Source organism: Macaca nemestrina, chromosome 15, assembly GCF_043159975.1.
Source record: "Macaca nemestrina isolate mMacNem1 chromosome 15, mMacNem.hap1, whole genome shotgun sequence".
NCBI lineage: Eukaryota > Metazoa > Chordata > Mammalia > Primates > Cercopithecidae > Macaca > Macaca nemestrina.
The window spans coordinates 33,071,296-33,099,245 of NC_092139.1; the positions used below are offsets into that span (position 1 = coordinate 33,071,296).

At 42.1% G+C, this 27,950-nt stretch overlaps 1 protein-coding gene and 1 long non-coding RNA gene across 9 annotated transcripts in view; one reads left to right on the top strand and one right to left on the bottom strand.

The window, feature by feature from the left end:
* Positions 1-144: 144 nt before the first annotated feature.
* On the top strand, positions 145-27,420 carry LOC105496164 (uncharacterized). Its single transcript, XR_011613432.1, has 3 exons — positions 145-636; positions 1,064-1,160; positions 27,276-27,420. It is a non-coding gene; the product is annotated as an uncharacterized lncRNA (long non-coding RNA).
* LOC105496165 (TPX2 microtubule nucleation factor) overlaps positions 3,919-27,950 on the bottom strand; it is a 63,444-nt gene continuing 39,412 nt past the window's right edge. For 7 of the 8 annotated variants that reach the window (XM_011766305.3, XM_011766308.3, XM_011766307.3 and 4 more), the window contains 9 exons: positions 27,146-27,317; positions 23,713-23,854; positions 22,123-22,339; positions 13,629-13,724; positions 12,446-12,622; positions 11,915-12,061; positions 8,180-8,291; positions 7,146-7,333; positions 3,919-4,758 (listed from right to left, as the gene is read on the bottom strand). In XM_011766305.3, the coding sequence (XP_011764607.1) occupies positions 4,648-4,758; positions 7,146-7,333; positions 8,180-8,291; positions 11,915-12,061; positions 12,446-12,622; positions 13,629-13,724; positions 22,123-22,339; positions 23,713-23,854; positions 27,146-27,317 (1,362 nt within the window). In that variant the 3' untranslated portion in view covers positions 3,919-4,647. The remainder of the gene's footprint in view (positions 4,759-7,145; positions 7,334-8,179; positions 8,292-11,914; positions 12,062-12,445; positions 12,623-13,628; positions 13,725-22,122; positions 22,340-23,712; positions 23,855-27,145; positions 27,318-27,950) is intronic. The other variant, XM_071079541.1, reaches the window with a different exon arrangement.

Consider the following 27,950-nt stretch of genomic DNA (forward strand, 5'->3'; position numbering starts at 1 on the left):
AGATGGCAGCTCAGGATTCAGAATGTTGACCAATTCCTACCTGGATCCACACCACCAAGCTGTAACTCAGCCTGCCTGTGCAGAAATAGGAGCCCAGCCACGTGGCTAACAGCTTTTTTAACTGCTACTCTCAGCAACGAGGAACTTCCCCAGCAGACAAGATTCAGTAAGACGGCCTTCATCGAGAGAACTGAAAAGGAAGCAGTATCAAGATTGATCCAACAGGATACACAGGTTCAACCAAACACTCAAGACAGTACGCAAGCCCCCAAAGCTCAATTAAGCCAGGAGGAGATGAGGACCAGGTGCTGCTGTCTTGCCCTCTAGTCCTTGGGACCTCAGGTCACAAACCCAGGACATCATGCAGAGGTCTGCATTGTCATAAGAGGCTTCATACTTCAGTCAGGAAGGAAGCCAGGACATGCCTGAGGTAGCACCTGAACTACATCTTTTAAATGCACAACACGCATGAAAAAACCGAAGTACAGAGTGTAAAGTATGAAGCTATCTGTGTAAAAAAATAAGAGGAGAAGGGTAGGTAGGAGTATGTATAGGAGGAAACCATCTCTGCAAGGGAACTTAAGAAGCTAGCAGCACTACCTCTGGGGAGGGGAGCTGAGCAGTTGGGAGGAAAAGGTAGGAGGAATACTTTATGTTTGTATCTTTTCAATTCAGAACCATGTGAATGTATAATCTTTTAAAGAACAAATTAAAATTTTAAAAAATGCAGAATGCTACTATCTTATTTATTTTAAAAATACTCTATAAATGTGTGTGCTCATAGAAAACGTTCTGGAAGAATCCTATTGTGAACCATGGGTTACACTGGGACATGGGAGTAGGGGAAGGAAGGAGACTTTCATGTTTTATTTCACACAGTTAGTAGCATTTTACTTGTTTCCAAAAGGCAGTACTACTTTTGCAAATTTTACTTTAAAAAAAAAAGAAAAAAATCTTTACAAACTGCAACCTCACTTTCAAAAACAATCCCTAAACTCCCACAGCACTCTGTCTCATATTACTGAATCACATCCCATCTTGTGTTACGATTATTCATGTCCAGGTCTCATCTCTGTTAAAACGCTGGAGCAACTGCAACCACGGTCTGTCTACCATGCTGGTTCCACTTCCCAGGGACAAGACTCTACAGAAAAGACCTGGTAAGGAATAAAACAATCAAACTGGTAACCAAGCAATTACATAGGACAAAACAATCAACCAAAGTTAAGAGTGAGCAGTAATCTTATACATCTATTAATTAGTATAAGAATTATTGCCGGGCGCAGCGGCTCATGCCTGTAAGCACTGCACTTTGGGAGGCCGAGGTGGGCAGATCACCTGAGGTCGGGAGTTCAGGACCAACCAACTGTTGGTGTTGTTCTGACCAACATGGAGAAACCCCATCTCTACTAAAAACACAAAATTAGCCGGGTGCATGCCTATAATCCCAGCTACTCGGGAGGCTGAGGCAGGAGAATCGTTTGAACCCGGGAGGCGGAGGTTGCGGTGAGCCGAGATCACGCCACTGTATTCCAGCCTGGGTGACAGAGCGAGATCTCCAAAAAAAAAAAAGTCAAGCAAAGAGTAGCAGCCAAATTCTTAAAATTCAGTAAATTCGTATCTCAAGACATGTTCTTTATTTAGGAAAATTCCTGAGTGACCTATGAGTGTAGAAAGATGATGCTCCTATTAGCACATGGCCTGAAGGGATTAAAAAAGTAATTTTTCTGTAAAATGCAAGCAGAAAGTTTGAGTTTCTGGGAAAAATGGGAGTGTGCTAGAAAAATGAAGGTGATGTGAGGTGGTCCAGAAAAAGAGGGCTCAGTACTAAGTAAGAGACCATGTGGTAGAGAAACAGATTGCCCCTGGGAAACAGAAATTCTGGGAAGCAAGAGGCACTGAATGCTGACGTCTCAATGTTAAGATACTTTCTCTAAAGTAATGTAACTCCTCTTTGTGGCCTCTAACAGACTGTCACTTATTACCACTGACATGAGTTTGCACAGGGGATTATCCAGAATGGGGCAAATGGGGCGGAATGATCCCTCACATCCATAATTCTCAGTAACACTCTCAAAACCCTCAATCTGAGGGCCAGATTTATTCCCCTGCCTGAAACAACAAGGAACAAAACCAGACAAGATATATGAAAAAAATGATTCCAGATGGAAATACATGAATGATAGTGATAGAGGAGAAATGCTGATACCAGTAGACAGAAAATCTACATAGAACAGAGATCAAGAGATGAGCAGAAGTGGAAAAAACAAAACAAGAGGTAACCAGAAAAAAAATGAATGCTGCTATGAACCCACAAGAAATAAAAGGACTAGGGTAGAACTGGATTTCTCACAGTACGAGGAATGGACCCTGTCTCTGTTTGGGGCTGACACCTGGGTGCCCACCTTTCTTTCACTCTCCAAATCCCATCTGTTAGGAAGTCTTGTTAGTTACAACTTTAAAACACATTCAGGACCCAACCACTTCTCCTCTCTGCCACTGCTATCACCCTAACCCAAGTCACTGTCAGCTCTCACCTGGACAACAGCAGAGATCCTCTTCACCTTCCCAATTACAATTTCACATGCCCCTGACTCCCAATCCATTTATTCACATAGCATTCAGCACATCTGTCACCTGACACAAGAGCTTAAATTATTTGCTTATTGTCTATCTCGCCTACTAAAACGTGAGCTCCATGAAGGCAAGGTCTTCTTTTTTTTTTGTTCATTGCCTTACTCCCAGAGACCAGAACAGTGCCAAGGTATACACAATCATCCCTCAGTATCCGTGGAGAATTGGTTCCAGAACACCCCTTCATTCTCCACTCTTCACACATCAGTTTATGGGGGTTCAGGAGGACCAGGATCTGCAAATCATACTGTGAGAAACATCATCTTGCTTTGTCAACTAATGCTGGGACTACAACGACTTGTATATAAGAGATTCATAAATGCTCACTGAATAAAAAAATGAATAGAAAATAAGTTTCAGGTCATATTTAGTACATAGGACTAGCCTGGGCAGAACCCAGATGCTTTTGTATCTCCTAGCACACACGATGAATGACAGAATTGATACTCAAAAATGATGTGAATTCTAAAAGAAAATATATTGTTTAACAGGGACCTAAGCCAATTCTGTGTCAGCCACAAGAAACACAGAGATGGCTATGGCAATTCTTCAAAAACTTACGTATCTGTATCTCTACTAATTTGTGAACAAGTTCAAGTAACTCAGATATAGTATAACTTGCTCTACTCGAGATGTATGCAAGAAACATTTGGGAGTCACAAAGAAGGAAGTGAACATCTTTACCTGAGGAAGTCAGAGGGTCAAGGAAAGATTTCTGAAAAAGATTTAACTTAGGCTGGGCATGGTGGCTCACACCTGTAATCCCAGCACTTTGGGAGGCCAAGGTGGGTGGATCACTTGAGGTCGGGAGTTGGAGACCAGCCTAGTCAACATGGTGAAGCCCTGTCTCTACTGAAAATAGAAACATTAGCTGGGCATGGTGGCACACGCCTGGAGGCTGAGGCAGGAGAATCGTTTGAACCTGGGAGGCGGCAGGCTGCAGTGAGCAGAGATCGCACCACTGCACTCCAGCCTGGGAGACAGAGCGAGACTCCATCTCAAAAAAAAAAAAAAAAAATTTAACTTGAGCTGAGTCTTTAGGTAAGAAGGTACAGTCTGTGTGAAGGCATAACATACATGATTAAGTGGTTACTGAGAGAGAGTTAACAGAATATGGAGATATTTTGTCATAAGACAGAAAAAAACTACAAAGTACTTTCCTTTAAGGACATAGCCTGTGCTTTTAAAAAAAGTTCCTGGACCCACCTCTCAAACTACCCATTTCCCAAATAAGATGTGACCTCCAAAGGGGCTCAACAGATTTAAAAACATCAAATAACACAATCAGGGAGGGAAGACAAAACATTTATTCCAGGCTAGGTCTTAAAATGCACACTGTACTGGTTCCCTGTTCTTATCAGCACCAATAAGGAGAGAACATGCCTTAACGGCAGCCCCACCCAGAGCCTGCTGCATGGCTGCTGTGAGGCTCCCCATGAGTCCACGCAGTCTTCTTCCTCACTGGTGCAGCTGGTGAGGTTTTCTACCCTCACAGCAAAGGGATCCTTAACTATAAATTCACTGTATGCAGGGAAGAGGACAGAATCTGATGTATTGATTGTTCCTCATCTAAACCATGACTTAATCCCTATCTTAGGATTTAACTATCTTTATTTTCTGGTTAAAATTAAAAAAAAAAAAAAAAAGTGGGGGGAGGGGGAGAATGGTAAGGGACAATAGCAATAGGGATTACACTGTGCTGACACAGAGACTAAATTCTAATCAGAGTGAAGACCCATATAAAGGGCCAGCTGATAGTTTACAGGAAGTAACTACATGGAGTCTAATCGAGACATACATGCGTTATGTCTCATTAGCCTTAGTAATGAAAAAGAAAACAATTCTCAACAAAACTGGAGTCCACAGTTGTCAAGTATGCTTTCTCACGCATGGGTAGCTAAAAGTCTGGAGAAATGGGTTCTCTCCATGCCCAGTAACAAAGCAAGATGGTCTCAGGTTTGATATTAAGAGCAGGTCCCATTGTCAGGCGGTGTCCGCAGCTCACAGCTGAGTTCAGCAGTGGAATCGAGTGGAGAATTTGGGAGATACAGGCACAGTCAGAGGCTGGTCACTTGACTTTATCTCCAGACCCTGGTACTTGCGTATTGGATTTGCCTTATGCACCTGCAAAGTAAGGAAAATAAAGTTTAAATAAAGTTACCAGTGAGAGGGATGTCAGAGAACTATTCTTACAATTGCTTTTATTTTTTTCTTTTTGAGAAAATGTTGTAGAGCTGTATAGATACCAGTCACTAGTTTAAGGTGTGGGGAGTGGGGCCTGGGGGGCAGCACAGTATGACGGAAAAGTGCAGGTGCTCTGGAGCCCAGTTTCTATTCGGGTCTCCATAGGGTTCCCCAGCTTTCCTTCAGGCCATGCAGTCTCCTCAAGTCCCTCAGCTTTCACTACAGAATGTCAAACCTATGTCCTATGTGATCTACTAGGGTATAATAGGGCTGTACTCAAGTATAGCAGAGAAGTTACAAGCTAAGAATTTCCCAGAATACAGTCTTAAGTTTGCAGACTAAATAGTCATCAAAAGCCTGAATCCTGGGGAAAAAAACAAAATAAAACACAACATCCATACCAGGAAGGGTGGCTAAAGAAGGCATGGTCCCATCCATCCTTTAGGGTAGTCTAAAATCAATCCTAAATCAAGCCAGATTAGTACAGAGTTAACCAGCATTGACTGAATCGTGCTTTAGAATGTTGCCATCCACTATGTTGAGAATTGCTGCAAGAAACAGTTCTATAATGGGGACAAACACAAGAGGCAGGTACCAAGTGCTAAAGAAAAATCAAAGTTGAGGCCAGAAAAAAAAAAGCTGATTGTATGAGTGTATATAGAGTGGGGATTATACTATTTTCTCATTCACTCAGCAAATGGTAGTCTAGATTTTGCCAAGAGGCTAGTCTCCTGAATAGTGTGTCCGTGGAACCTTCCTATGGGCATAATCACCTATGCCAATAGCTGTTTCAACTGCTAGCCTAACATTTTATTTATTTATTTAAAATACAGATGGGACCTTGCTATGTTGCCCAAGCTTTTCTTGAACTCCTGGGCTCATGCAATCCTCCCACCTTGGCCTCCCAGAGTGTAAGAATTACAGGTGTAAGCTGCCACACCCAGCCATAGTACAGCACCTTCAGACAAAACCTCAACAACTTACACATTTCTTTTTTTCTTTTCTTTTTTTTTTTTTTTTTTTTTTTTGAGACAGTCTTGCTCTGTCGCCCCCAAGCTGGACTGCAGTGGCGCGACTGGCTTACTGCAACCTCCACCTCCCAGGTTCAAGCAATTCTCCTGCCTCAGCCTCCCGAGGAGCTGGGATTACAGGTGCGCGCCACCACGCCCGGCTAATTTTTGTATTTTTAGTAGAGTCCGAGTTTCGCCATGTTGGCCAGGCTGGTCTCCAACTCCTGACCTCAAGTGATCCACCCGCCTGGGCCTCCCAAAGTGCTGGGATTACAGGTGTGAGCCACTATTCCTGGCCTTCTTTCTTTTTAATTGACAGATAACACTGTATATTTTTATTGTGTACTGCTGATATTTTTAAGTAGACATACATTATGGAATGGTTACTATGTGAGATAATGCATTATGTTAATTAGCAAGATGCTAATTAACATTGTAGTGTGAGCACACAACATCTACTTTCTTTACATTTTTCAAGAATACAATATATCATTAATTACAGTCACCTTGTTATATGACAGCTCTCTTGAAATTTACTCCTCCCAAGTGTAACTAAGTAACCTTTTACCAATATCTCCCCATGACCCTTTCTTTTTTTATTTATCGTATGAAGTTCCATCTAAAACTCTCTGCTTCCTCATTAACACAGTTAACACAACTTGCTGCCCTCCTAACAGAGTCGTCCTTAATGCGGAGTTCAGGCTTCTTTTTGGACAACCAATATCTAAATAATTATGTTAGTGGAGGACTACCTGGAGCGATGAACACTGTAACTCCAAGGAGTTTGGGCCAAGTATTAAAACAAAAATACAGTTGCCATTTAATTCCCATGTCCTTCCCTATGTATTCTTGTCTAATTACAAAACTCAGCGGTGCTTCTTAACCCCAGAGGAAATTATAAGTTACATAAATAAAATAAACAAATAAATAAAAAACAGTCCTAGGAAAGGCATCACTGTACATGGTTATACCACATGTTGTCCTCCTTATGAAAACTTCTGGAAGAAATTCTGTTTAAAAATTCACTATCAAAGGGATAAATGTATTTTTTGAACAATTGTCTTATGTCTCATGAACACTGTGAGTTTTGTAACTGACAGGTTGGTTCCTAAAAAGAGCCAAAATTACAGCTCCTACGTTAGCTTCATTCACAACTCAACTTCATCACCACCCTCAGTTTGTGCAGTTCCCCCTTTCACTCATTGTCTTTGGTACAGCCTTGCGGGCTACCTTAGATCCTGTCTGGAACAAGGTAAGGTACAGGTAAAACAAAACAGAGGCATGTCTGTGTTTGTCAGTGCTCATGCTCCCAGTTACCAGTTCTCTCCGTAGCCTGGCCAGCTCCTCCTTTTTCTGCTCTTCCTCCTGTTGTCTGGCCTCCTCCAACTGCTGGGCTTTCTGGGCTTCTACCTCAGCCATTCTCTTCTCCAGCTCCTGCCGCTCCTTGGCTCTCTTCTCAGTAGCCAGCTGAAAAGGTTCCTGAACTAGAGAACCAGAAAGGCCCTCTAAGTACAGAAACAGAAAAAATATTGGTGCATAAGCAGGACTTGCATAAACCTACGCCCCCTGGAATGAGCAAGTGGCACAGACATGCACACTAACAAGAAGACTGTGCTCTAAACAAGCCCCACTGGGAGAAAGGCAGAGCAAACCACATACAAAAAGTTTTAGAATTTTAAGACTTCAAAGGGCCCCTGGAAATCATCTAGTGTAATTGGGAAACAAGCAAAGAGATAAAGTAACTTGCACAAAACTACATAGTGATTGATTTTGAGGCAGACATAGGAGAAAGAGCCCAATATTCTTTTTGTCCCTTTTTGGAATGATTTTTTTGAAAAAGAGATGGGGTCTTGCTATGTTGCCCATGCTGGTCTCAAATCCCTGGGCTCAAGTGATCCTCCCGCCTGGGCCTCCCAAAGTGCTAGGACTACAGGCATGAGCCACCACACCCGGTGGAATCCCAATATTCTAGCACACTACCCAGTGTTTAAGGAATCAAATGTTTTATATCTAAAATTTGCTTCAGGGTGAATTCCAGAAAGCCATACTGGCTCTCCCTCCCTCATTTACTTGTTTCTCTATGGGTGGGGAAAACCTATCATTGTTGAAATGCCAGCTGCTTCTGCCAAGGTTCATGTTAAATGAATCTGGCCCTAATACATCCTGCAACTCAACATAGCTGCTGGGTTCAATAAAGGCAAAAAACTGGGTCTAGGGGAAGAAAAGCTACCATCTGCTAAAGTCAAATGCTTCTAGTTGACACAGCATTGTACCGACACACTGAATCCCAGCATCCCACTGGGAAGTCTGACAATTCTGCCCCAATCCCATCAGAGTACATATAATACTACCAGCAACTGATTTCTTCTCTTTTTTGGGAACAAAGGGCTCCTGAGAGATGACAGTGTTTGGACGAGCCTTGAAGCAAGCTGCTTCTTTCTGCTGTCTCAGTTCTTCTTCCAGCTATTAGAGAGAAAGTCGGTCAGATGAGCAATGCCTCAACTTTCTATGACCACTACCTCAATAACTTAAGTTCTAATGTCTGAACTGTTTCATCAATAAAAATAGCAGATTTAATATAAACCCTAGTAAAAATCTCTCACACAAACTTTATAATGAACAGATCAGTCTGACAACATTTGAACTCACTGAGAACTAGAAAGTATTTTTAAGATACTTTTAAGATTCCCGGCCGGGCGCAGTGGCTCAAGCCTATAATCCCAGCACTTTGGGAGGCCGAGGCGGGTGGATCACGAGGTCAGGAGATCGAGACCATCCTGGCTAACATGGTGAAACCCCGTCTCTACTAAAAATACAAAAAACTAGCCGGGCGTGGTGGCGGGCGCCTGTAGTCCCAGCTACTGGGAGGCTGAGGCGGGAGAATGGCGTGAACCCGGGAGGCGGAGCTTGCAGTGAGCCGAGATCGCACCACTGCACTCCAGCCTGGGCGACACAGCGAGACTCCGTCTCAAAAAAAAAAAAAAAAAGATTCCCAAGTTTGCATTTTCAACATTGAAGTTTACTTTTAAATTAAAAAAAAAAAAAAGATTCCCAACAATAAATGTTTGAGATTCTTGACATGCTAATGACCCTGATCAGATCATTACACATTATATGTATTGAAACATCACTATGAGGCCGGGCGCGGTGGCTCAAGCCTGTAATCCCAGCACTTTGGGAGGCCGAGACAGGCGGATCACGAGGTCAGGAGATCGAGACCATCCTGGCTAACACAGTGAAACCCCGTCTCTACTAAAAAATACAAAAAAACTAGCCGGGCGAGGTGGCGGGCGCCTGTAGTCCCAGCTACGCGGGAGGCTGAGGCAGGAGAATGGCGTGAACCCGGGAGGCGGAGCTTGCAGTGAGCTGAGATCCGGCCACTGCACTCCAGCCTGGGCGACAGAGCGAGACTCCGTCTCCAAAAAAAAAAAAAAAAAAAAAAAAAAAAAAAAAAGAAACATCACTATGTATCCCAAGAATATGTACAACTATTATTTGTCAATTCAAAAAATAAAAAGTTTTAAAGTTACTTTTAAGACCAGACATCATGAAAATAAACAACTAGACATTTTCTGCCTTCACACATGATTCATTAGGAACTATACAGTATCACCTATAAAGTATTCTTCCCACCTCCAAAAAAAAATCTAACCAGAATTGAATCAAGCCTCTAGATCTTACTACTCATTTATAGGAAATACAAGCAACAGAGGAACATGTTAAACAACTGTGTGGGAATGCAATCAGCAAAATCCAGATTGTGGAAAATTTACAGTACAAACAATCCAGTTTATTCAACAAATAAAATGCAAAGAGAGGAGCCTATAGATTGAAAGAAGATTCAGAGATTTAGCAAACAAAGACACTATGTAGACCTATATATGGATATTGATTTTAACAATTCAACTGTTTAAAAAGTAATGAGAAATGTGCAGATATTTGATTACTTTTAATCTTTTTAAATGTGAGAATATTATTGTGGTTATAAGTCCTTATATTTTAAATATATACACTGAAGTATTTTTGGATGAAAAGGGATGTTACAGAGAATTTGTTTCAAAGTAATCTTATATAGGTAGAAGTATCCAGCGTAGGGATAAGTGGGTAGAAGTAGGGATGAAATAAGACTTTTCATGTTTTGATCATTATAGAACCAGGTGATGGGTTCATGAAAATTCATTATACTATTCACTCTACTTTTATATATCTGAAAAGCTTTTTAAAACAATAGTTTTTGTTATTGTTATTTGCAGAAAATGCCCTACACAAACATTCTGTGTCTTGGTCATTGAGAAGGGGAAATTCACTATTTCCAAGGCAACAGTCCTAAGGTTCCTAGAGAACCACACCAACAGGGGACCAACTTTCAGTCATGAAAGCCATCACATCTCTCGGGCTTCAGGACAGGTAATTCCTACAAACCAACCACAGCCTAGAGCTCCTTTTGGAAAGAGTCCAGGATTAATGATGACATAAAAATCCCAATAAACTTAGAAATTCAGGGGAAACTTTTTCCAGTCGGATAGAATTAGATCCCAATTAAATCAGCAAATAAGCAATTAATTGTTTTAAATCACCTGTCATTTATGAAGAGCAAATAACACATCATGCTGAGAAAACAGCATTGTACATTGACAACTATTCTCCCTTACTGTTTCTTACCAGTGCACCAACAGAAAGAAATAAACACAATGAATGAGTCTAATAGATGAAATAGATAAGATCTTTTTTTTTTTTTTTTTTTTTTTTTTGAGACGGAGTCTGGCTCTGTCGCCCAGGCTGGAGTGCAGTGGCGCGATCTCGGCTCACTGCAAGCTCCGCCTCCCAGGTTCACGCCATTCTCCTGCCTCAGCCTCCCGAGTAGCTGGGACTACAGGCGCCCACAAGCGCGCCCGGCTAATTTTTTTGTATTTTTAGTAGAGACGGGGTTTCACCGTGGTCTCGATCTCCTGACCTTGTGATCCGCCCACCTCGGCCTCCCAAAGTGCTGGGATTACAGGCGTGAGCCACCGCGCCCGGCCACGAAATAGATAAGATCTTAAAGAGACTCCCGACTCCAGAAAAGCTGGTCGGTTCCCACATTCCCCAGGTGATCACTTGGAGCAGGGACGTTCCCAGGTGATCACTTGAAGCAGGGGTCAGCAAACTCTGGCCTACAGGCCAGATCCAGCTCGCAACCTGTTTTAGGACAGCCCTTGAGCTAAGAATGTTTTTTATATTTTTTAAGAGTTGGCTGGGCACAGTGGCTCACGCTTGTACTCTCAGCACTTTGGGAGGCCAAGGCGGGCAGATCACTTGAGATCAGGAGTTGGAGACCAGCCTGGTCAACATGGCAAAACCCTGTCTCTACTAAAAATACAAAAATTAGCCAGGTGTGGTGGCACGCGCCTGTAATCCCAGCTACTTGGGAGGCTTAGGTGGCAGAATCACTTGAACCTGGGAGACAGAGGTTGCAGTGAGCTGAGATTGCACCACTGCACTCCAGCCTGGGTGACAGAACGAGACTGTCTCAAAACAAACAAATAAAAAAAGAGTTGAAAACGTAGCTGGTGCGGTGGCTCACATCTGTAATCCCAGTACTTTGGGAGGCCAAGGCAGGCAGATCACGAGGTCAGGAAATTAAGACCATCCTGGCTAACACGGTGAAACCCTATCTCTACTAAAAATACAAAAAAATTAGCCAGGCGTGGTGGTGGGCGCCTGTAGTCCCAGCTACTCAGGAGGCTGAGGCAGGAGACTGGCGTGAACCCAGGAGGCGGAGCTTGCAGTGAGCCTAGATCACGCCACTGTACTCCAGCCTGGGCAACAGAGCAAGACTCCGTTTCAAAAAACAACAACAAAAATGTGTGCGTGTACACACACACACACACAAAAAAAAAAAAACGTGAGAGACCTTATGTAATCTTCAAAACCTAAAATATTTCCTATCTGGCCCTTTACAGAAATAATGTACTGACCCCTGATTTACAGTGAGAGCCCCTGAAACAATCTAGTATGTCAACCCAGGTGATTTCAGTGTGGTGAGTCTGCCTGTCCAATCAATCAACCAAGCAATTAACGTTTTGGCTGCTCTCCCCATCCCCTACCTGGTGCTTCCAAGTTTGTGCCTTCAGAGCACCTCTTCTGTCAGTCTCCAAGCAGAACGGTTCAATCTGGGTCACATTCTTTACCTTCTTCTCTGGCAGATTAATGGTGTCAAAATGAGGCAAGGGAAGTGCCTTGAACTTGGGCACCTAACAGAAAAGAAAACATGAGATTTAAGATAAAGACTAGCTGGAAAGCAATAGCTGCTCCAGAATATCTGGATGAATCTGAAAAATAAGGAAGGACAATCAGTTTTCAAAGCAGCATGGTCTAGGAGAAAAGAATAATGGGTTCAAAAGGAAATCCAGGTTTTCCTCCTAATATTGCCTATAACCAGCAGTGTGATCAGAGGCAAGTCACTTAACCTCCTTGTGCCAGAAGGATTATTTAAATTACTTGTCCCATTTATATTTTATAGGGTTCTTAGAAAGATCAAAAGTCAGTGATTTTATAGCTAAAAGTACTATAGAAAGAACTATCTTTGAGGGATCAAAGAACAGTATTATACTACTTGCAGAAATGGAAACACCTACCTCCCCTTTCTGCAGTTCTTTTATTTTCTTCTCCTTCTGTAACTGACGCTCTTTGTCTCGAGAATCAAAGGAGAAAGGGCATATTTCCACAGTTCTTGCCTCTGGGATTTGGGGCTTAAAAGGCACCCCATAATGTGGCACAGGTTGAGCTTTTATCAAGACTGGTTCGTCCTCTTCCTAAGGGAAAAATTGCAGTTTAGAAATAAGACTCCTCACTCTTAACTTCCCCAGAATGTGGAGTCAGAAGACATTATATTAACATGTGGCATTAGTTAAAACAAATCACTGAGCCTCTTAGGTGTCTTAGCTTCCTTTTCTATCCAAGAAGGATGATGACTTAGGTAAGTCATCTACCACCAAGGGCTAACACAATTACTCTTAAAAGATGAAGTTTTCCACAGGAATGTTGTAAAAACTAAATAAGATCTAACATTATGGATAAAATGAACATCAGAAGATCGGTCCCAACCAAGCATATACTTTAGTCCCTTTGACCCAGCCTCTAGACTTCATTAAAACATGTGACTGGGACTTAATGGTTGCCAAACCCAGAATAGGACCACGTTGTTTGGGTTCAAGCTGGTAACACAAGATTACTGCGTATTTTAGTTTCAAATGAACCTATAAAAAGGCTTATGCTTGCAATCTGCTATAAAATTACCCTAACTCTGGATATTTATAGATAAAATGGAGCTGTAACAAGAAACTGGCCTGATCAATGACAGTTTATATATTACAATTCCATAAACCATCACCATGGTCACGTTTGCAACTCCTGGGTTAATGGAAATAGGACAAGGTGGATGTAATTGCTTAGTATGAATTTTCAAAATCCCTCACTGAATAGTGACAATCTAAGGCAAAATAAAGTGCAACTTTTGATCCATGTTACAAAGAGCAGCTGATTTTCAGTGCTACAGCAGACAAGCCTCCAATGCTTAACTTCTCCTTACTGTTTCCATAAATTGTAACTAGTTATCACTAAGAGCAGAAAATTCATACCCTTACCAATTACTTTGTTCTTGGAGGAACAAAAAAAATGAACAAATGTTCATATCCATTCTTAAAGACAAGTCCAGAAAAGAATGGATGCCTTTGAACTCCATTAAGATTAATAAATGATAAGGCTTAGACTGACTGACTATATAAAGGAAAAAGAACCCCCCTGCTCCCAGGGAATCACCTCATCTTCTTTGGTGGGCATTCGAATTCTGTTCTTCAATGCAAAGGCTGGTGACTTGGGGACAGTGATTGGAAGTACCCTCTTTTCAGGAACACCCTGAAAGGAGTAAGCAACTCAATTAGATATCACAAAACGATCTCCACTAAGCTGTATGAGAAGATTAAATCCTTTTTTCCCCCTTTGGGCAGAGACAGGGTCTCACTATGTTGCCCAGGCTGGTCTCAAACTCCTGGGCTCAGGCAGTCTTCCTGCCTTGGTCTCGCAAAGTACTGGGATTATAGGTGTGAGCCACTGCACCTGCCCTAGAATGATATTTTTGAGTTTTTAAAGTATAATTAATCTAAGCACAGAAAATAAAAGAACACCAAACTGGAAAGAACACCAAATTGTCAACTCTCATATCTCTTTGAGGGTGAATTAAGAGAGAAATTTAATTTTATACATCTCATAATCCTTTTATTTGTTTGTTTGTTTTGAGACAGAGTCTCACCCTGTTGCCCAGCCTGGAGTGCAATGGGGCAATCTCAGCTCACCGTAACTTCTGCCTCCTGGGCTCAAGCCATCCTCCCAACTCAGCCTCCTGAGTAGCTGGGACTACAGGTGCTCACCACTATGCCCGGCTAATTATATTTTGTAGAGATGGGTCTCAAATTCCTGGCCTCAAGCAATCTCCCGCCTTGGCCTCCCAAAGTGTGAGGATTACAGATGTGAACCACTGTACTCAGCCTTATATCTCATAATTCCAACACATTCAACTACTCTGAAGATTTTTCCTTAATGATTTTAAAACACTGCTAACATTTCAAATCGTTGTGGAATAAATGACATGTATCATATTGTGTGCATAATTTAAAACTAATACATTTTAGAGAGTTGTTCCATAGCATTTTTTAATTCGCTCAGAATTGATATTCCATCACAAATCTGGCAATTAATCCTAACTGCAAAATGCTATCTCTTGGCTGCTGTTTTGAATGAAGTGTATGGCCAGATCGATTAAGAACAAAACAAAACCTCAGTAATTTCTTGTTACACTCATGTTCACATCCTGCCCTCATCAGCTCTCTATTCTGCTCTTCCCTAAAGTTTCACTGCCAGACCTACATCAGACCTACCTGTGCCATTCTGCTAGTCTCCTAATAGTCTTTCAGTTCCGCAACTCATTCTTCCAATTCATTGTCTACATATAGTCCAAATTATTACTCTAAAACATATTTGATCACATCACTTTCTGACTTAAAATTCTTCAGGCCAGTCGCGGTGGCTCACGTCTGTAATCCCAGCACTTTGGGAGGCCGAGGTGGGTGGATCACGAGGTCAGGAGATCAAGACCATCCTGGCTAACACGGTGAAACCCCGTCTCTACTAAAAATACAAAAAAATTAGCCAGGTGTGGTGGTGGGTGCCTGTAGTCCCAGCTACTCGGGAGGCTGAGGCAGGAGAATGGTGTTAACCCAGGAGGCGGAGCTTGCAGTGAGCCAAGATCATGCCACTGCACTCCAGCCTGGGCGACAGAGCGAGACTCTGTCTCAAAACAAACAAACAGACAAACATTAATTCTTTAATGGCTCCTATTGCCTACCTACAACAGCATAACAAATTCCTTGCCATGAAACACAAGGCACTTGCTTGAATCTCACTCATAAATATCTCCTTCATGGCCTCCTTAGTAGTAGCATTAATCTGGTACCCTCCTGACCCTTCTGCCTTACTTCTCACCCCTCCTTAAACAACACGTTCCAACCACAAAGAACTACTGGTCTCTCCCCAAATGGTTCCTGTCTCATTACCTTTGCTTGTGCTTTCTCTGTCTGAAATGCCCCAGCTGCTTGAAAGCACCCAACTCATCTTTTCAAGCCTCCACTTTTATAAAGCCTTTCCTCTTTTATAAAGCCTTTCAATAGATCTCTCCACTCCCAGGACCTACAGAACTGACCCCTTTATCCCACTGTATATGGTTTCATCACAGTCCATACAAAACTTAATTGCACTTATTTATTTAGATGTTCATTTCCCCCTGCTAGCCTAAGTGCTTCGAGGATGGAGACTATTTTATTCCATCAGTCCCAAGTACCTAACATAGACCTTGGCAAGTATAAAGCATTCAGTAAATGTTTGTTGAATGAATGCAGTAAGAATGAATGAACACATGAGTAATAGAATTTATACCTTGGACTCTAGGAGGATACCTTGGGAGCCTTCTCCTTAATCCCAACAATGCTGCAACCGTTCGAAACATGTTTGGAATGTCTTTCTTGGAGTGGCTTTCAAAGGCACTTTCTGGACCATGCGAGATAGTTGCTCAATCTTTACTATTCATTTAACAAATAGTTTCCACCTCTATTATCTTGGACTACTCAGAATTTTTAGTTCCAAATAACCTTAGACTAGATTCTAAAAGCAAAATAAAGTTTCAAATACACGTGAAGATTTGTCACCCTGGGAGGGATCCAAAAGGCTCATCTCAGGATTCAAGATGCATGGCTTTTCCAAAATGCTTTGTGCAGTATCACAATCATCAGAAGGGATTTACAGTCTCTCAAGGTGACCACTGGGAATGCTCATTCTGCTGTGAAATTTCTTATATGTTTTCTAAAGAATCATTAGCATAGTGATTCTTTAGAAAATCACTAGAATCATTAGCATAGCGAAATCCAGTATAGTAGCTCTTGTATTCAGAGTGACAAAACTCCAAGAAATGGGTTGTCAAATGATGTTTACCATAAAACAGCAACAACAAAAAAATCTGCTCTTCTATAGACATGTGGACACTAGCATCTTGCTTGAATGTACCAGGGGCAAGTGGAAGAGAGACAAACAGTGAGCAAGGAGCCACGGGTCTGTCTGTTCCAGTCCAGCTCTGCTTCCAATCTGTGTAACCTTGAACACATCAGATACACTTCTAGGCCTCAGGGTTTTTTAATAAAATAAAGTAATTGAAATAAGCAATTGAGGATTCATTTAGTTCTAAAATAATTCCCTCTCTCTGCATTCACCCAACAGAAATGTCTGCATTTTAAAGAGAAGCAATGGAAACCTCTAAAAAGTAGGCCATGAAGGAGATATTTAAGAGTGAGCTCAATCTCTTAATTAGCTGGGGGAAAGGAAAAAATGATTTATGAAAATTGTCTTTGCAGCAACTATCCACTCACATCCCATCCTCCCTCACATCAAAGTTAACTAGGGGTTCAATTAGAAATAATGAAAAGAAAACTGGGTTTCCAGAAACAGAGAAGGTTTCTTTTCTTTTCTTTTCTTTTTAATTGCTGTTTTAAGTTTTTTAAATTATAAGCTCCTTGAGGACTGGAATATTGTCATTTGCATTCTTTTGTCTTCCCATATTACCTACTAGAAGACCCAGTAGTATCTGTTCAATGAACATATGTTGGTTAATACTACCGTATTTACTCATTTACACATCTATCTGCTCTACCAGACTATGAAAGCTTTGAGGGCAGTGTCTTGTATCATCTTTGAATTCCTAATGTCTAACACAAATTAGAAACACAGGCTGGTGCATGTCAGCTTGTACTATTACTCACTCAGTTATCCGATATCAGAGTTCTTGTACTGTGGTGGTCACTATGCTAGGGACTGGAGATACAGAGTGAATAATACAGATATACATGGTCCCTGTTCTCAGGGAGCTCACATTCTAATGGAGGTAAGAGACAATGACGAAGTAACAAATCAAATACTTCCAAATTTTCACAAGTGCTCTAAAGAAACCCAGCAGAATATAGAGCTAATGGTTATTAGAGGGATGCTCCCTCAATGAAGGGGATGGTATCTCTAAAGAGGTGATACGTGGTTAGAATGGGCCAATGTTGGTGGACAGATGATGCATTTAGGAAAAGCAGCCAGGACTGGGGATGGGTATACTGAGGTGAATACTTCTCCCTAAGACAGGATATGCCCCCCAGGTACCCTGGAACAGGATCTCAGGCCTGTCCCAGGGCAGTTAGGAAACTACTCTGAAGCAATGTTATTTTGGGAAGTATATATATCTAAAAAAAGACTGCTGGCCTCCCCAAGTCATCCCTAAAGTATCTCTGCTAAAATTACTCACTGGCCTCACTGACTCCACATCCACCTCCGTGGTGCCCCGGCTGCCCAATAGTCAGCACTAAGTTCACATTTCACACCCTCGTGCTCAAGGCTTTGTCACTCCACCTCTGCCCCAGGAGCCATTTTCTCATTTCTGCCTCACTTGGGCCCACTGTTGCCCAAGCCCATCTTTTATCAACCCTATTTATTGTCCCCTTGCCACTTATCAACCACAAGTGGAAGTGCACAGGAAACACTGCAAGGACACACGAAACAGCTACAGCACTGGGGGGACATGGATGGGGAACAACAGCATCAGACAGATAAGCTGCATCAGGCTCTGGAAAGTGGGCTCTTAAATTCTGCTGTAAAAGTTCAAGACTAGAAGTTCAAAGACTCTGTTTTGTTTTGTTTTGTTTTGTTTTTTGAGACAGAGTCTCACTCTGTTGCCCAGGCTGGAGTGCAGCAGTGCAATCTCAGCTCACTGCAACTTCCACCTCCTGGGTTCATGCAATTCTCCTGCCTCAGCCTCCCGAGTAGCTAGGAGTACAGGCGCCCACCACCACGCCCTGGTTAATTTTTTTGTATTTTTGGCCGGGCGCGGTGGCTCAAGCCTGTAATCCCAGCACTTTGGGAGGCCGAGACCGGCGGATCACGAGGTCAGGAGATCGAGACCATCCTGGATAACCCAGTGAAACCCCGTCTCTACTAAAAAATACAAAAAACTAGCCGGGCGAGGCGGTGGGCGCCTGTAGTCCCAGCTACTCGGGAGGCTGAGGCAGGAGAATGGCGTGAACCCGGGAGGCGGAGCTTGCAGTGAGCTGAGATCCGGCCACTGCACTCCAGCCTGGGTGACAGACCGAGACTCCGTCTCAAAAAAAAAAAAAAAAAAAATTTTTTGTATTTTTAATAGAGACGGGGTTTCACCATGTTAGACAGGCTGGTCTCCAACTCCTGACCTCAGGTGATCAGCCCACCTTGGCCTCCCAAAGTGTTGGGATTACAGGTGTAAGCCACCACGTCTGGTCGACTTACTCTCTTTTAAATGTTTCCATGGGCAAGCTACATTCCCCTGTGAAAGGAAAATAAATCTCGGGACCCCAAATCAAAAGTGGTGGTGTGCCTGTAGTCCCAGCTACTCGGGAGGCTGAGGCAGGAGAATCACTTGAACCTGGGAAGCAGAGGTTGCAGTGAGCCGAGATTACATCACTACACTTCTGCACTCTAGCCTGGGCAACACAGTGACATTGTCTCAAAAAAAAAACCAAAAAAAAACCAAAAAAAAACAGTAGTTCAGGTGTGACTGATGCTATGAGAAAGGATCTTAGGTGAGTTGTAGACTTTTTTTTTTTTTTTAAATAAGCACATGTTTCCTAAGAACCTTCTATTTTAAAAGGTAACCTCTATTTTTATATAACAGCATGGGCTCTGGAATCATATCACCTAAGATTCATATGCTAGTTCTGCCGCTCACTAGTTTGTGATCTTGAGCAAGTTATTTAACCTCTATGTTTCCTAACTTTAAAATGGATTGATAAAGTACCCACAGTGCTTACCTCATAGGGTTGTTGTGAGAATTAAGTGCATTATTACATAAATGTAAAGAGCTTAGAATAAAGACCTGGCATATAATAAGCATTATATAAGTATTAGCTATTATTGCTGTGTTATTTGTGGCAAAAGGTACTGGTTTTCCATTTATATATTTATTTAAAAGTTCCCTTTAAATTTACGTTAGGTCACAAAGTGAGTTGATTTTTAAAATAATAATATTGGTATGTAACGTACAAGGATATAGGACAAACTGAGAGAGTGGTATATAAATAAAAACAAAAACTTAGGTAAGGGGAAAAGCTAGGAGCTTGGAGGAAAATATGTTATTAAAAGCTAGGTGCCAGCCAGGAACAGTGGCTCACGCCTGTAATCCCAGCACTTTGGGAAGCCAAGGCAGGTGGATCACCTGAGGTCACGAGTTAGAGATCAGCCTGGTTAACATGGTGAAACCCCATCTCTACTATAAATACAAAAATTAGCCGGGCGTGGTGGCGTGTGCCTGTAATCCCAACTACTCGGGAGGCTAAGGCAGGAGAATCACTTAAACTCAGGAGGCAGAGGTTGCCGTGAGCCGAGATCACGCCATTGCACTCCAGCCTCGACAAGAAGAGCTAAACTTCATCTCAAAAAAACAAAACAAAAAATCAAAAGCAAGGTGCCAAAAAAGTGTTATAAAAACCCTGAAGAAATAATTTCTCTTATCTGGGCCTCCATTTTCTAGTATGTAAAATTAAACGTTGAGCCCTTCTGGCTCTAGAACTCTGAGGCTTGCATATAACCTCCTTTTCCCTTGTTGTATTCACAACACTGTTTCCTCAATGGGTAAAGACAAAGAAGGCACAGCCCTTAGAGATTAATTACTTGGGTGGGGGAAGATTTCTTAAAAGTTTATTGTAACTTGGAGATTAATTACTTGGGTGGGGGAAGATTTCTTAAAAGTTTATTGTAACAGAGTTTGGCATATAGTACATGTGCTTCATGGCAGGGGGAAAAAAGCATTGTGAACAGAAGAGAGATCTCATGCAAAAAGCCCTCAATTAAAAGTAGGTATCAGGGAGAAGAACCATTTCTTTTTTTTTTTTTTTTTGAGACGGAGTTTTGCTCTGTAGCCCGGGCTGGAGTGCAGTGGCCGGATCTCAGCTCACTGCAAGCTCCGCCTCCTGGGTTTACGCCATTCTCCTGCCTCAGCCTCCCGAGTAGCTGGGACTACAGGCGCCCGCCACCTCGCCCGGCTAGTTTTTTGTATTTTTAGTAGAGACGGGGTTTCACCGTGTTAGCCAGGATGGTCTCGATCTCCTGACCTCGTGATCCACCCGTCTCGGCCTCCCAAAGTGCTGGGATTACAGGCTTGAGCCACCGCGCCCGGCCGAGAAGAACCATTTCTAAGCCTAATCATGACTTTTGTAAAGCCTGGAAAATATAACTTCAAGTTGCTTCTGATTTAGTGCTAAGAAAATACAACAAACAAAACTAGGTACTCAGTCAAAGGTAATACATTGGTGCAGTTTCCCCTAAAAGCATGGTGACTCTAAAACAAGCAAAAAGCAAGAAGACAGGAAAACAGTGCTTCCGGCCGGGCGCGGTGGCTCAAGCCTGTAATCCCAGCACTTTGGGAGGCCGAGGCGGGCGGATCACAAGGTCAGGAGATCGAGACCACAGTGAAACCCCGCCTCTACTAAAAAAAAAAATACAAAAAATTAGCCGGGCGCGGTGGCGGGCGCCTGTAGTCCCAGCTACTCAGGAGGCTGAGGCAGGAGAATGGCGGGAACCCGGGAGGCGGAGCTTGCAGTGAGCCGAGATCGCGCCACTGCACTCCAGCCTGGGCAACAGCGTGAGACTCCATCTCAAAAAAAAAGAAAAAAAGAAAACAGTGCTTCCAGAGTAATCCTGGACCTGCATCAATCCAAGCAATCCAAACCACTGGCGGTGGGTGAGGTCCCCATCTGCACTGAAATGTAACTAAAAGCCGCTTTCGCATTTATGCAGGTGCCTAACTCCATTGCTTATTCTGTGACTGTAGCCTTGCTTCCTGATTGCACATTTTCTCTAAAATTGTGGTTGTGAGTGTATTATCAAACTACAACCCACTTCTCTGAAACAGTTTCCAGTGGCTCTTGATAAACTTTTCTCCGGCTTAACTGACCCACTAACAGCTCCCAGTAGAAGCTTCATGTTTCCCACCATCAGGCTTTTTATCATGTAATTCCTACTGCCTGGAATGTTCTGCCAATCCAGTCCATTTGCATTTCTGCAAGTCAAAATTCTATCATATAATGGAGAGGCAATATAAGGAAGTATTAGGATCACAGACTCTAGCTAGAGTGTCTGAACTCTTACTTGCTCCACCATGTACTAGCTGAGTGCTCTAGGAATATTACATAACCTCTGTGTGCCTCGGTTACTTCCTCTAAAACAAGTGATAAAGTAACCCACTGAAAGGGGTTGTTGTCAAAACTAATGGGCTAATATATGAAAAGGGCTTAGAGCAGTCCTGGCACATAGTAAAACTGTCATCTATTATGGTAACAATAGCAACCCAATGACAATAACTATTACTACATATTGTCAAGGCTCAGGTCAAATGGTGCCTCTCTACAAAGCACACCCTGAACTTTCTATCTGGAAGAAACCATCTTCTCCTCTGAATTCCTATTTTAACTGTCATCTCTCTCAGAACACTTCTGTCTATTTTCTATTATTCACACATACATTATCTCCCATACCAGACTTTGAGCTAACTAAGAGCAAAATCCACCTCTGATAAGTCTCTTTATCACCTACAGTTCCTAATATGATGCCCTGCTTATAATATCAACCCAAACTTTTGTGTGAATGGGTGGATATTTAGTCATGAGCAGGACACTTCTGCCAACACGCATAGCCTCAACCTTACCACAACATCTTCCAAAATTTTAGTAGGGCAAGGTCTGGAATGAAATTCAAAGTGTTCATCCTCTGATTTCTTCTTTGATTCTCGCTCCTGGATTCTTTTCTCAATTTCCAAATCAAAGCCAATAGGCTCAGTGGGTGGTTTCACAGGTGGTTTCTTGGGCAAGATGGGCCCACCTTCAAGTATTCTGGGATCAAGTTCACGTGCTTTGAATTTGTATCTGTAAGGTAAAAATTTAAATAACCACAAAAAAAATTTTAATAAAATAAAAACTTCACAAACAAAGTGAGCCAACCACAAAGAATAGTAATCATTAAAATTATGCTCCCATTGACTGGACAACAGAATAAAATAAATAAAAATGAAAAACAATTGGCCGGGCACAGTGGCTCATGCCTGTAATCCCAGCACTTTGGGAAGCCAAGGCAGACGGATAACTTTAGATCAGGAGTTCAAGACCAGCCTGGCCAACATAGTGAAACCCCATCTCTACTAAAAATACAAAAATTAGCCAGGCATGGTGGCGCACACCTGTAATCCCAGCTACTAGGGAGGCTGAGGCAGGAGAATCTCTTGAACTCGGGAGGCAGAGGTTGCAGCAAGCTAAGAGGCACCATTGCACTCCAGCCTGGGCAACAAGAGCAAAACTCCATCTCAAAATAAATAAATTAATTAATTAATAATAATAAAAGAATAAAAGAAAAAATGATTACCCATCACACACAGTAAAATTTCAACTCTCCACAACACTATCTTTACCTCTAGAAGAAAGAATAAATGAGACAGTCCTAACATCCCTACCACTTAAGAATTGAGGCTTCATTTCACAGAAGAAGCTCCCCTCCTCAAAAGCAGCACAAAAAGGAATGGAAGAAGGATATAGGAAATAAACTCCAACGCTATGAACCACACTAAGTTTCCATTTCCCTCCACTAGTAATAGCTGTAACAATACCTTGAGGAGTCACAAAAGGGTGGGATCTACCTAACCTAACCTTAGAGGGCACTCCTTAATTGAAATCCTAAGTAAGTTCTTCTACTCCAACCTCTGGATTCGATTTTGGGGGTGTGTGTGTGTGTGTGTGTGTGTGTGTGTGTGTGTGTGTGTGTGTGACAGTCTCGCTTTGTCACCCAGGCTAGAGCGTAGTAGCGTGATCTTGGCACACTGAAGCATTGTCCTCCTGGGTTCAGGCTGCCCCATAGTAGGTGGGACTACAGATGTGTGCCACCATGCCCAGCTAATTTTTTTTGTATTTTTTGTAGAGACGTGGTTTCACCATGTTGCCCCAGGCTGGTCTCAAACTCCTGGATTCAAGTGATCCTCCTGCCTTGGCCTCCCAAAGTACTGGGATTACAGGTGTGAGCCACCACACCCAGCCTGGATTCAATTTTCACCACTTTATACTCCAGGATATCTCCATATTCCCACTACAGTCCTTAAATCATAAAGGCAGGGATGTAGCCTGCAGAGCATACTGCTCAAATGCCATAAATTTTCACGGAAAGAAAAATAGCAACTGTCATCCTTACAGAACTGAAAATAAAGTAGGCAGGTTCTTGGAACTCTTCCTCAGATACTGCCAGTGGGACTTACTGTTGCAGTTTCTCGAACTCCTCAGCCTCCAGCTCTGCTGCACTTTTGCAGGTCACAGGCCGTGCACGGTGTCTGGTTTGCAGTACAGGAGTCTGTGGGTCTCTGCAAATCTTGGTCACAGAAGATTTGGAGGGTAACAGGTCTGTAAACAGAGATGACAGACGTTCATCTAGCTTGGCAAGACCCAGTTTACTTTTAAGTGCTGATTCACCTATGTAGCCCAGAGAGGGATAAACCAACCACAAAGTGGCAGGCCCACAACCCTCAGCTCAGCTTACATGGGTAAAACCAACCAACATTCAGTTACTTCTCCCCTATTCCTCTTTTACTGAGGGGTATGACTAAGGTAGCCTTTGGGTAAACTCTACTGTCATCTTCTCAACTGAAAATCCATCCATGTCTGGTCTGATAGGTTCCTTATCACTGCAAGGGCCTAGACTGGCTTTCATTTTCTTTGAGACAGGGTCTCACTCTGTTGCCCAGGCTAGAGTGCAGGGCCATAATGGCTCACTACAAATTCAACCTCCCTGGACTCAGGTGATCCTCCTACCTCAGCATCCTAAGCAGCTGGGACTACAGACATGCACCACCACACCCAGCTAATTTTTATATTCTCTGTAGCGACAGGGTTTCACTATATTGCCCAGGCTGGTCTTGAACTACTGGGCTCAAGCAATACACCCATCTCAGCCTCCCAGATTGCTGGGATTATAGGTGTTAAGCCACTGTGCCTGGCCAGGCCTAGACTTTCTATTGACAATGCCAATTATTTTGCTTGTTATTAACACAAAAAATTTTTGCTTATTCCAGCTTTAAGATATAAGACCTTCCTGGTCAGGCACGGCGGCTCACGCCTGTAATCCCAGCACTTTGGGAAGCCGAGGCAGGTGGATCACGAGGTCAGGAGATCAAGACCATCCTGGCTAACACGGTGAAACCCCGTCTCTACTAAAAATACAAAAAATTAACCGGGCATGGTGGCGTGCACCTGTAGTCCCAGCTACTCAGGAGGCTGAGGCAGGAGAATGGTGTGAACTTGGGAGGTGGAGCTTGCAGTAAGCCGAGATTGTGCCACTGCACTCCAGCCTGGGCAACACAGCAAGACTCAGTCTCAAAAAAAAAAAAAAAAAAAAAAAAGATATAAGGCCTTCCTAAAGACCAAGTAAAGCCTGAATAGAATGGCTCAAACCTGTAATTCCAGCAATTTAGAAGGCCAAACCAGGAGGACTGCTTGAGGCCAGGTGCTCAAGACCAGCCTGGGCAACATAATGAGACCCTGTCTCTTAAGAAAATATAAAAATTAGGTGAGCATGGTGGCATGCACCTATAGTCCCAATTACTTGGAAGGCTAAGGCAGGAGGATCACTTGAGCCCAGGAGTTGGACACTGAAGTGAGTCATGATCATGCCACTGCACTCCAGCCTGGGTGACAGAGCAAGACCCTGTCTCTAAAAAGCAAAACAAGAAGGAAAATAAATAAATAAATAAATAAAAATCAAAACAAAAAAAGACCAAGTGAAAACTCCCAATTTTATGAAATCAATATAAAAGCAACAAGACCACCTCTTATATATAGAAAATCAAATGGAGAAAATTAAAAACTAAGTTAAAGCATCAATATTAAGATATCACCACCACTCACTGAAAATACTAATTTACTTGGCCAGTGAAACCTTGTCAATTTTCATAACTAATATAGAATGAATCTTTCAATTTAGTTCTTGTCACATAACAGTGGTAGATCAAAACCAAATCTATTTTAGAAATAAGCCATGTTTCAAAGATACATATAACCATTATTTAGCTGTAACTGTACAAAGTTTTAAATAAAAATTGCATAGTATAATTTCTCTTTCCATTTGCCAGGACTAGTATTCTAAAAGCATGACATATCAGACTCTGAGTCATATATTATTTGAAAAGTTATGCTTAATATTTAAATTTCCATTAGAATAAAGAAGAATATTTCATTATTTTCATACTATAAAATCTAACAAAATCATTTTGGCTACTAGAACATAATAACAATATTTAAAAATGCTACACTTGACCAGGCGCAGTGACTCACACCTGTAATCACAGCACTTTGGGAGGTCGAGGCGGGTGGATCACTTGAGGCCAGGAGTTCAAGACCAGCCTGGCCAATGCAGCAAAACTTGGTCTCTACTTAAAATACAAAAAGTAGCTGGGCATGGTGACACACACCTGTAATCCCAGCTACTCAGGAAGCTAAGGCACGAGAATTGCTTGAACCCAAGAGATGGACATTGCAGTGAGCTGAGATTGCGTCACTGCACTCCAGCCTGGGTGATGACAGCCAGAACGAGACTCTGTCTCAAAAAAAATGCCTATGCAAGGATATAAAAAATTTAGAGATCCTCAAAAGTAAAACAACCACATTCTGCTTTATCCAGAATACTATCCCTATACTCCCAACAACTATTTTATACCACCTCCACCCTTCAGATTTCACCTTCCTTCTTGTAGAAATTATTTCCATAAAGATAGAAACTATTAAATTAGAATCCACTCATCTGCTCACCACCAAATCTACAAACTCCCCCAGTATTTGCACCCATTCCTCCCACTCTTCCATCCTCCTTTTAAAGAACACTCACTTCACCTGTGCTAAGTATCCCTCCAATACCTGCCTGTTCAGGGACTTAATCCATTAGTTATCTCCTCTCTCTCGTACCTTCAGCCTCTTTATCTCTGACAAGATTTCTCAACATTCAGACATGCTCTCCCTATCTCCCACCTCCTTTGACTTTTGCATCTCCCTCCTCCTCAAAAGCTTTTACCATAATTTGTAGTGACCTATTTATCTCTAATGACAGTTTAAGAATGCAAAGAACTAGTTAATTTATCTCTAATGACAGAGATAAATAGGTCGCTACAAATTATGGTAAGGGCTTTTGAAACTTGATGTCAGAAACTTGATGTCGAGTTTTGAAACTTGAATTAGAAACTTGATGTTGAGTAGCACCAAGTCCATTTTATTTACCTCTATACACCTAACACAGTGTGCCTGGTTAGTAGTAGTAAAAATTTTGGTGGACCACTGAATAAAAAGCACATAGCCTTGAATGAATGAATGAAATGCCTTCATTTTCTTTAGGTAACTAAATGCAATGTGACACTTTGACACATGGCAAAAATGTCCATTAAGGGCATGTAACAACATCTCAGGTTGCCTTAATTCATTCCCCTTGGCCAGTTATTGATGAGGAGGATCAAGATGGTTGATGGGTATAAGACAGATAGCTGGTTGGCTTGAAAAATTCTGAAGGATACATTTGTTGTCTGCACAGTCACATGCCATACTTTAATTGAAAAACTAGGATTTCAGCTAAAGACAAATCTGTGCTTAAGATGTAAGCAGAGGGAATATAGGAGAGGTTCCATCCAACAGTGATACTGGTAGGAAACTTACTAATATCATCCTTCTTGCTCCTCAAATGATATCTGTTAGGGGTTCGTTTATGGAAGTCTTCAACCTGCTGTGCAAGGGGCACATATGTAGAAACTGTTTCATCATATGTTCTTTTCTTTCCTTGGGACAGGTTGAAAGGCTTAACAATGGTACATCCCTTAGTCACTCGGGCCTGTAAAGAGAAAAGTTGTTCCCCAAATGAAATGTCATGGAAGAGCTCACATCTACCATAAGCCACATAGTTGGCACAGAGGATCAATAAAAAAGGCCTGTGTAAAACCAAGATGATTATTCTGAAGTTTGTCTGTCCTTGAGCAAGGGTTATAACTAGTCTATTCTCATTAAAAAGAAAAAAAGAAAAAAAAAAGGAAGAAAGGATCTAGCACTTAACAAATCTTATGTTCTGGAATAGTACATAGGTAATTTTTCCCCAACCATGTCAATGTTTTGAAGGAATCCAGAGTAAGCTATCTTAGAATTGAAGACAAAATGTGCTGCACAAAGGAATCTCACCCTCAACTTCATTTAAAAAAAAAAAAAAAAATTGATTGGGCCTCTGGGTCTGCATCAGGTCAGGCAGCTTCCTGAATCAGTGGAATCTCTCCATACATCCCCTAAAGTGACTGATGAAGAAGCCAATTCCTATTCCTTGAACCAGTAATTTTGATAAAACTGTCTCTAATTAGAAGCAAAATCCTTCAAGGACCTGTATCTCAAAGAAAGAAGCATAACCTCAGGGTTTAAGAATGCAAATAACTAATTTCAAAAAATGATGATACTGACTACAAATGCAAGTGGAGATTAT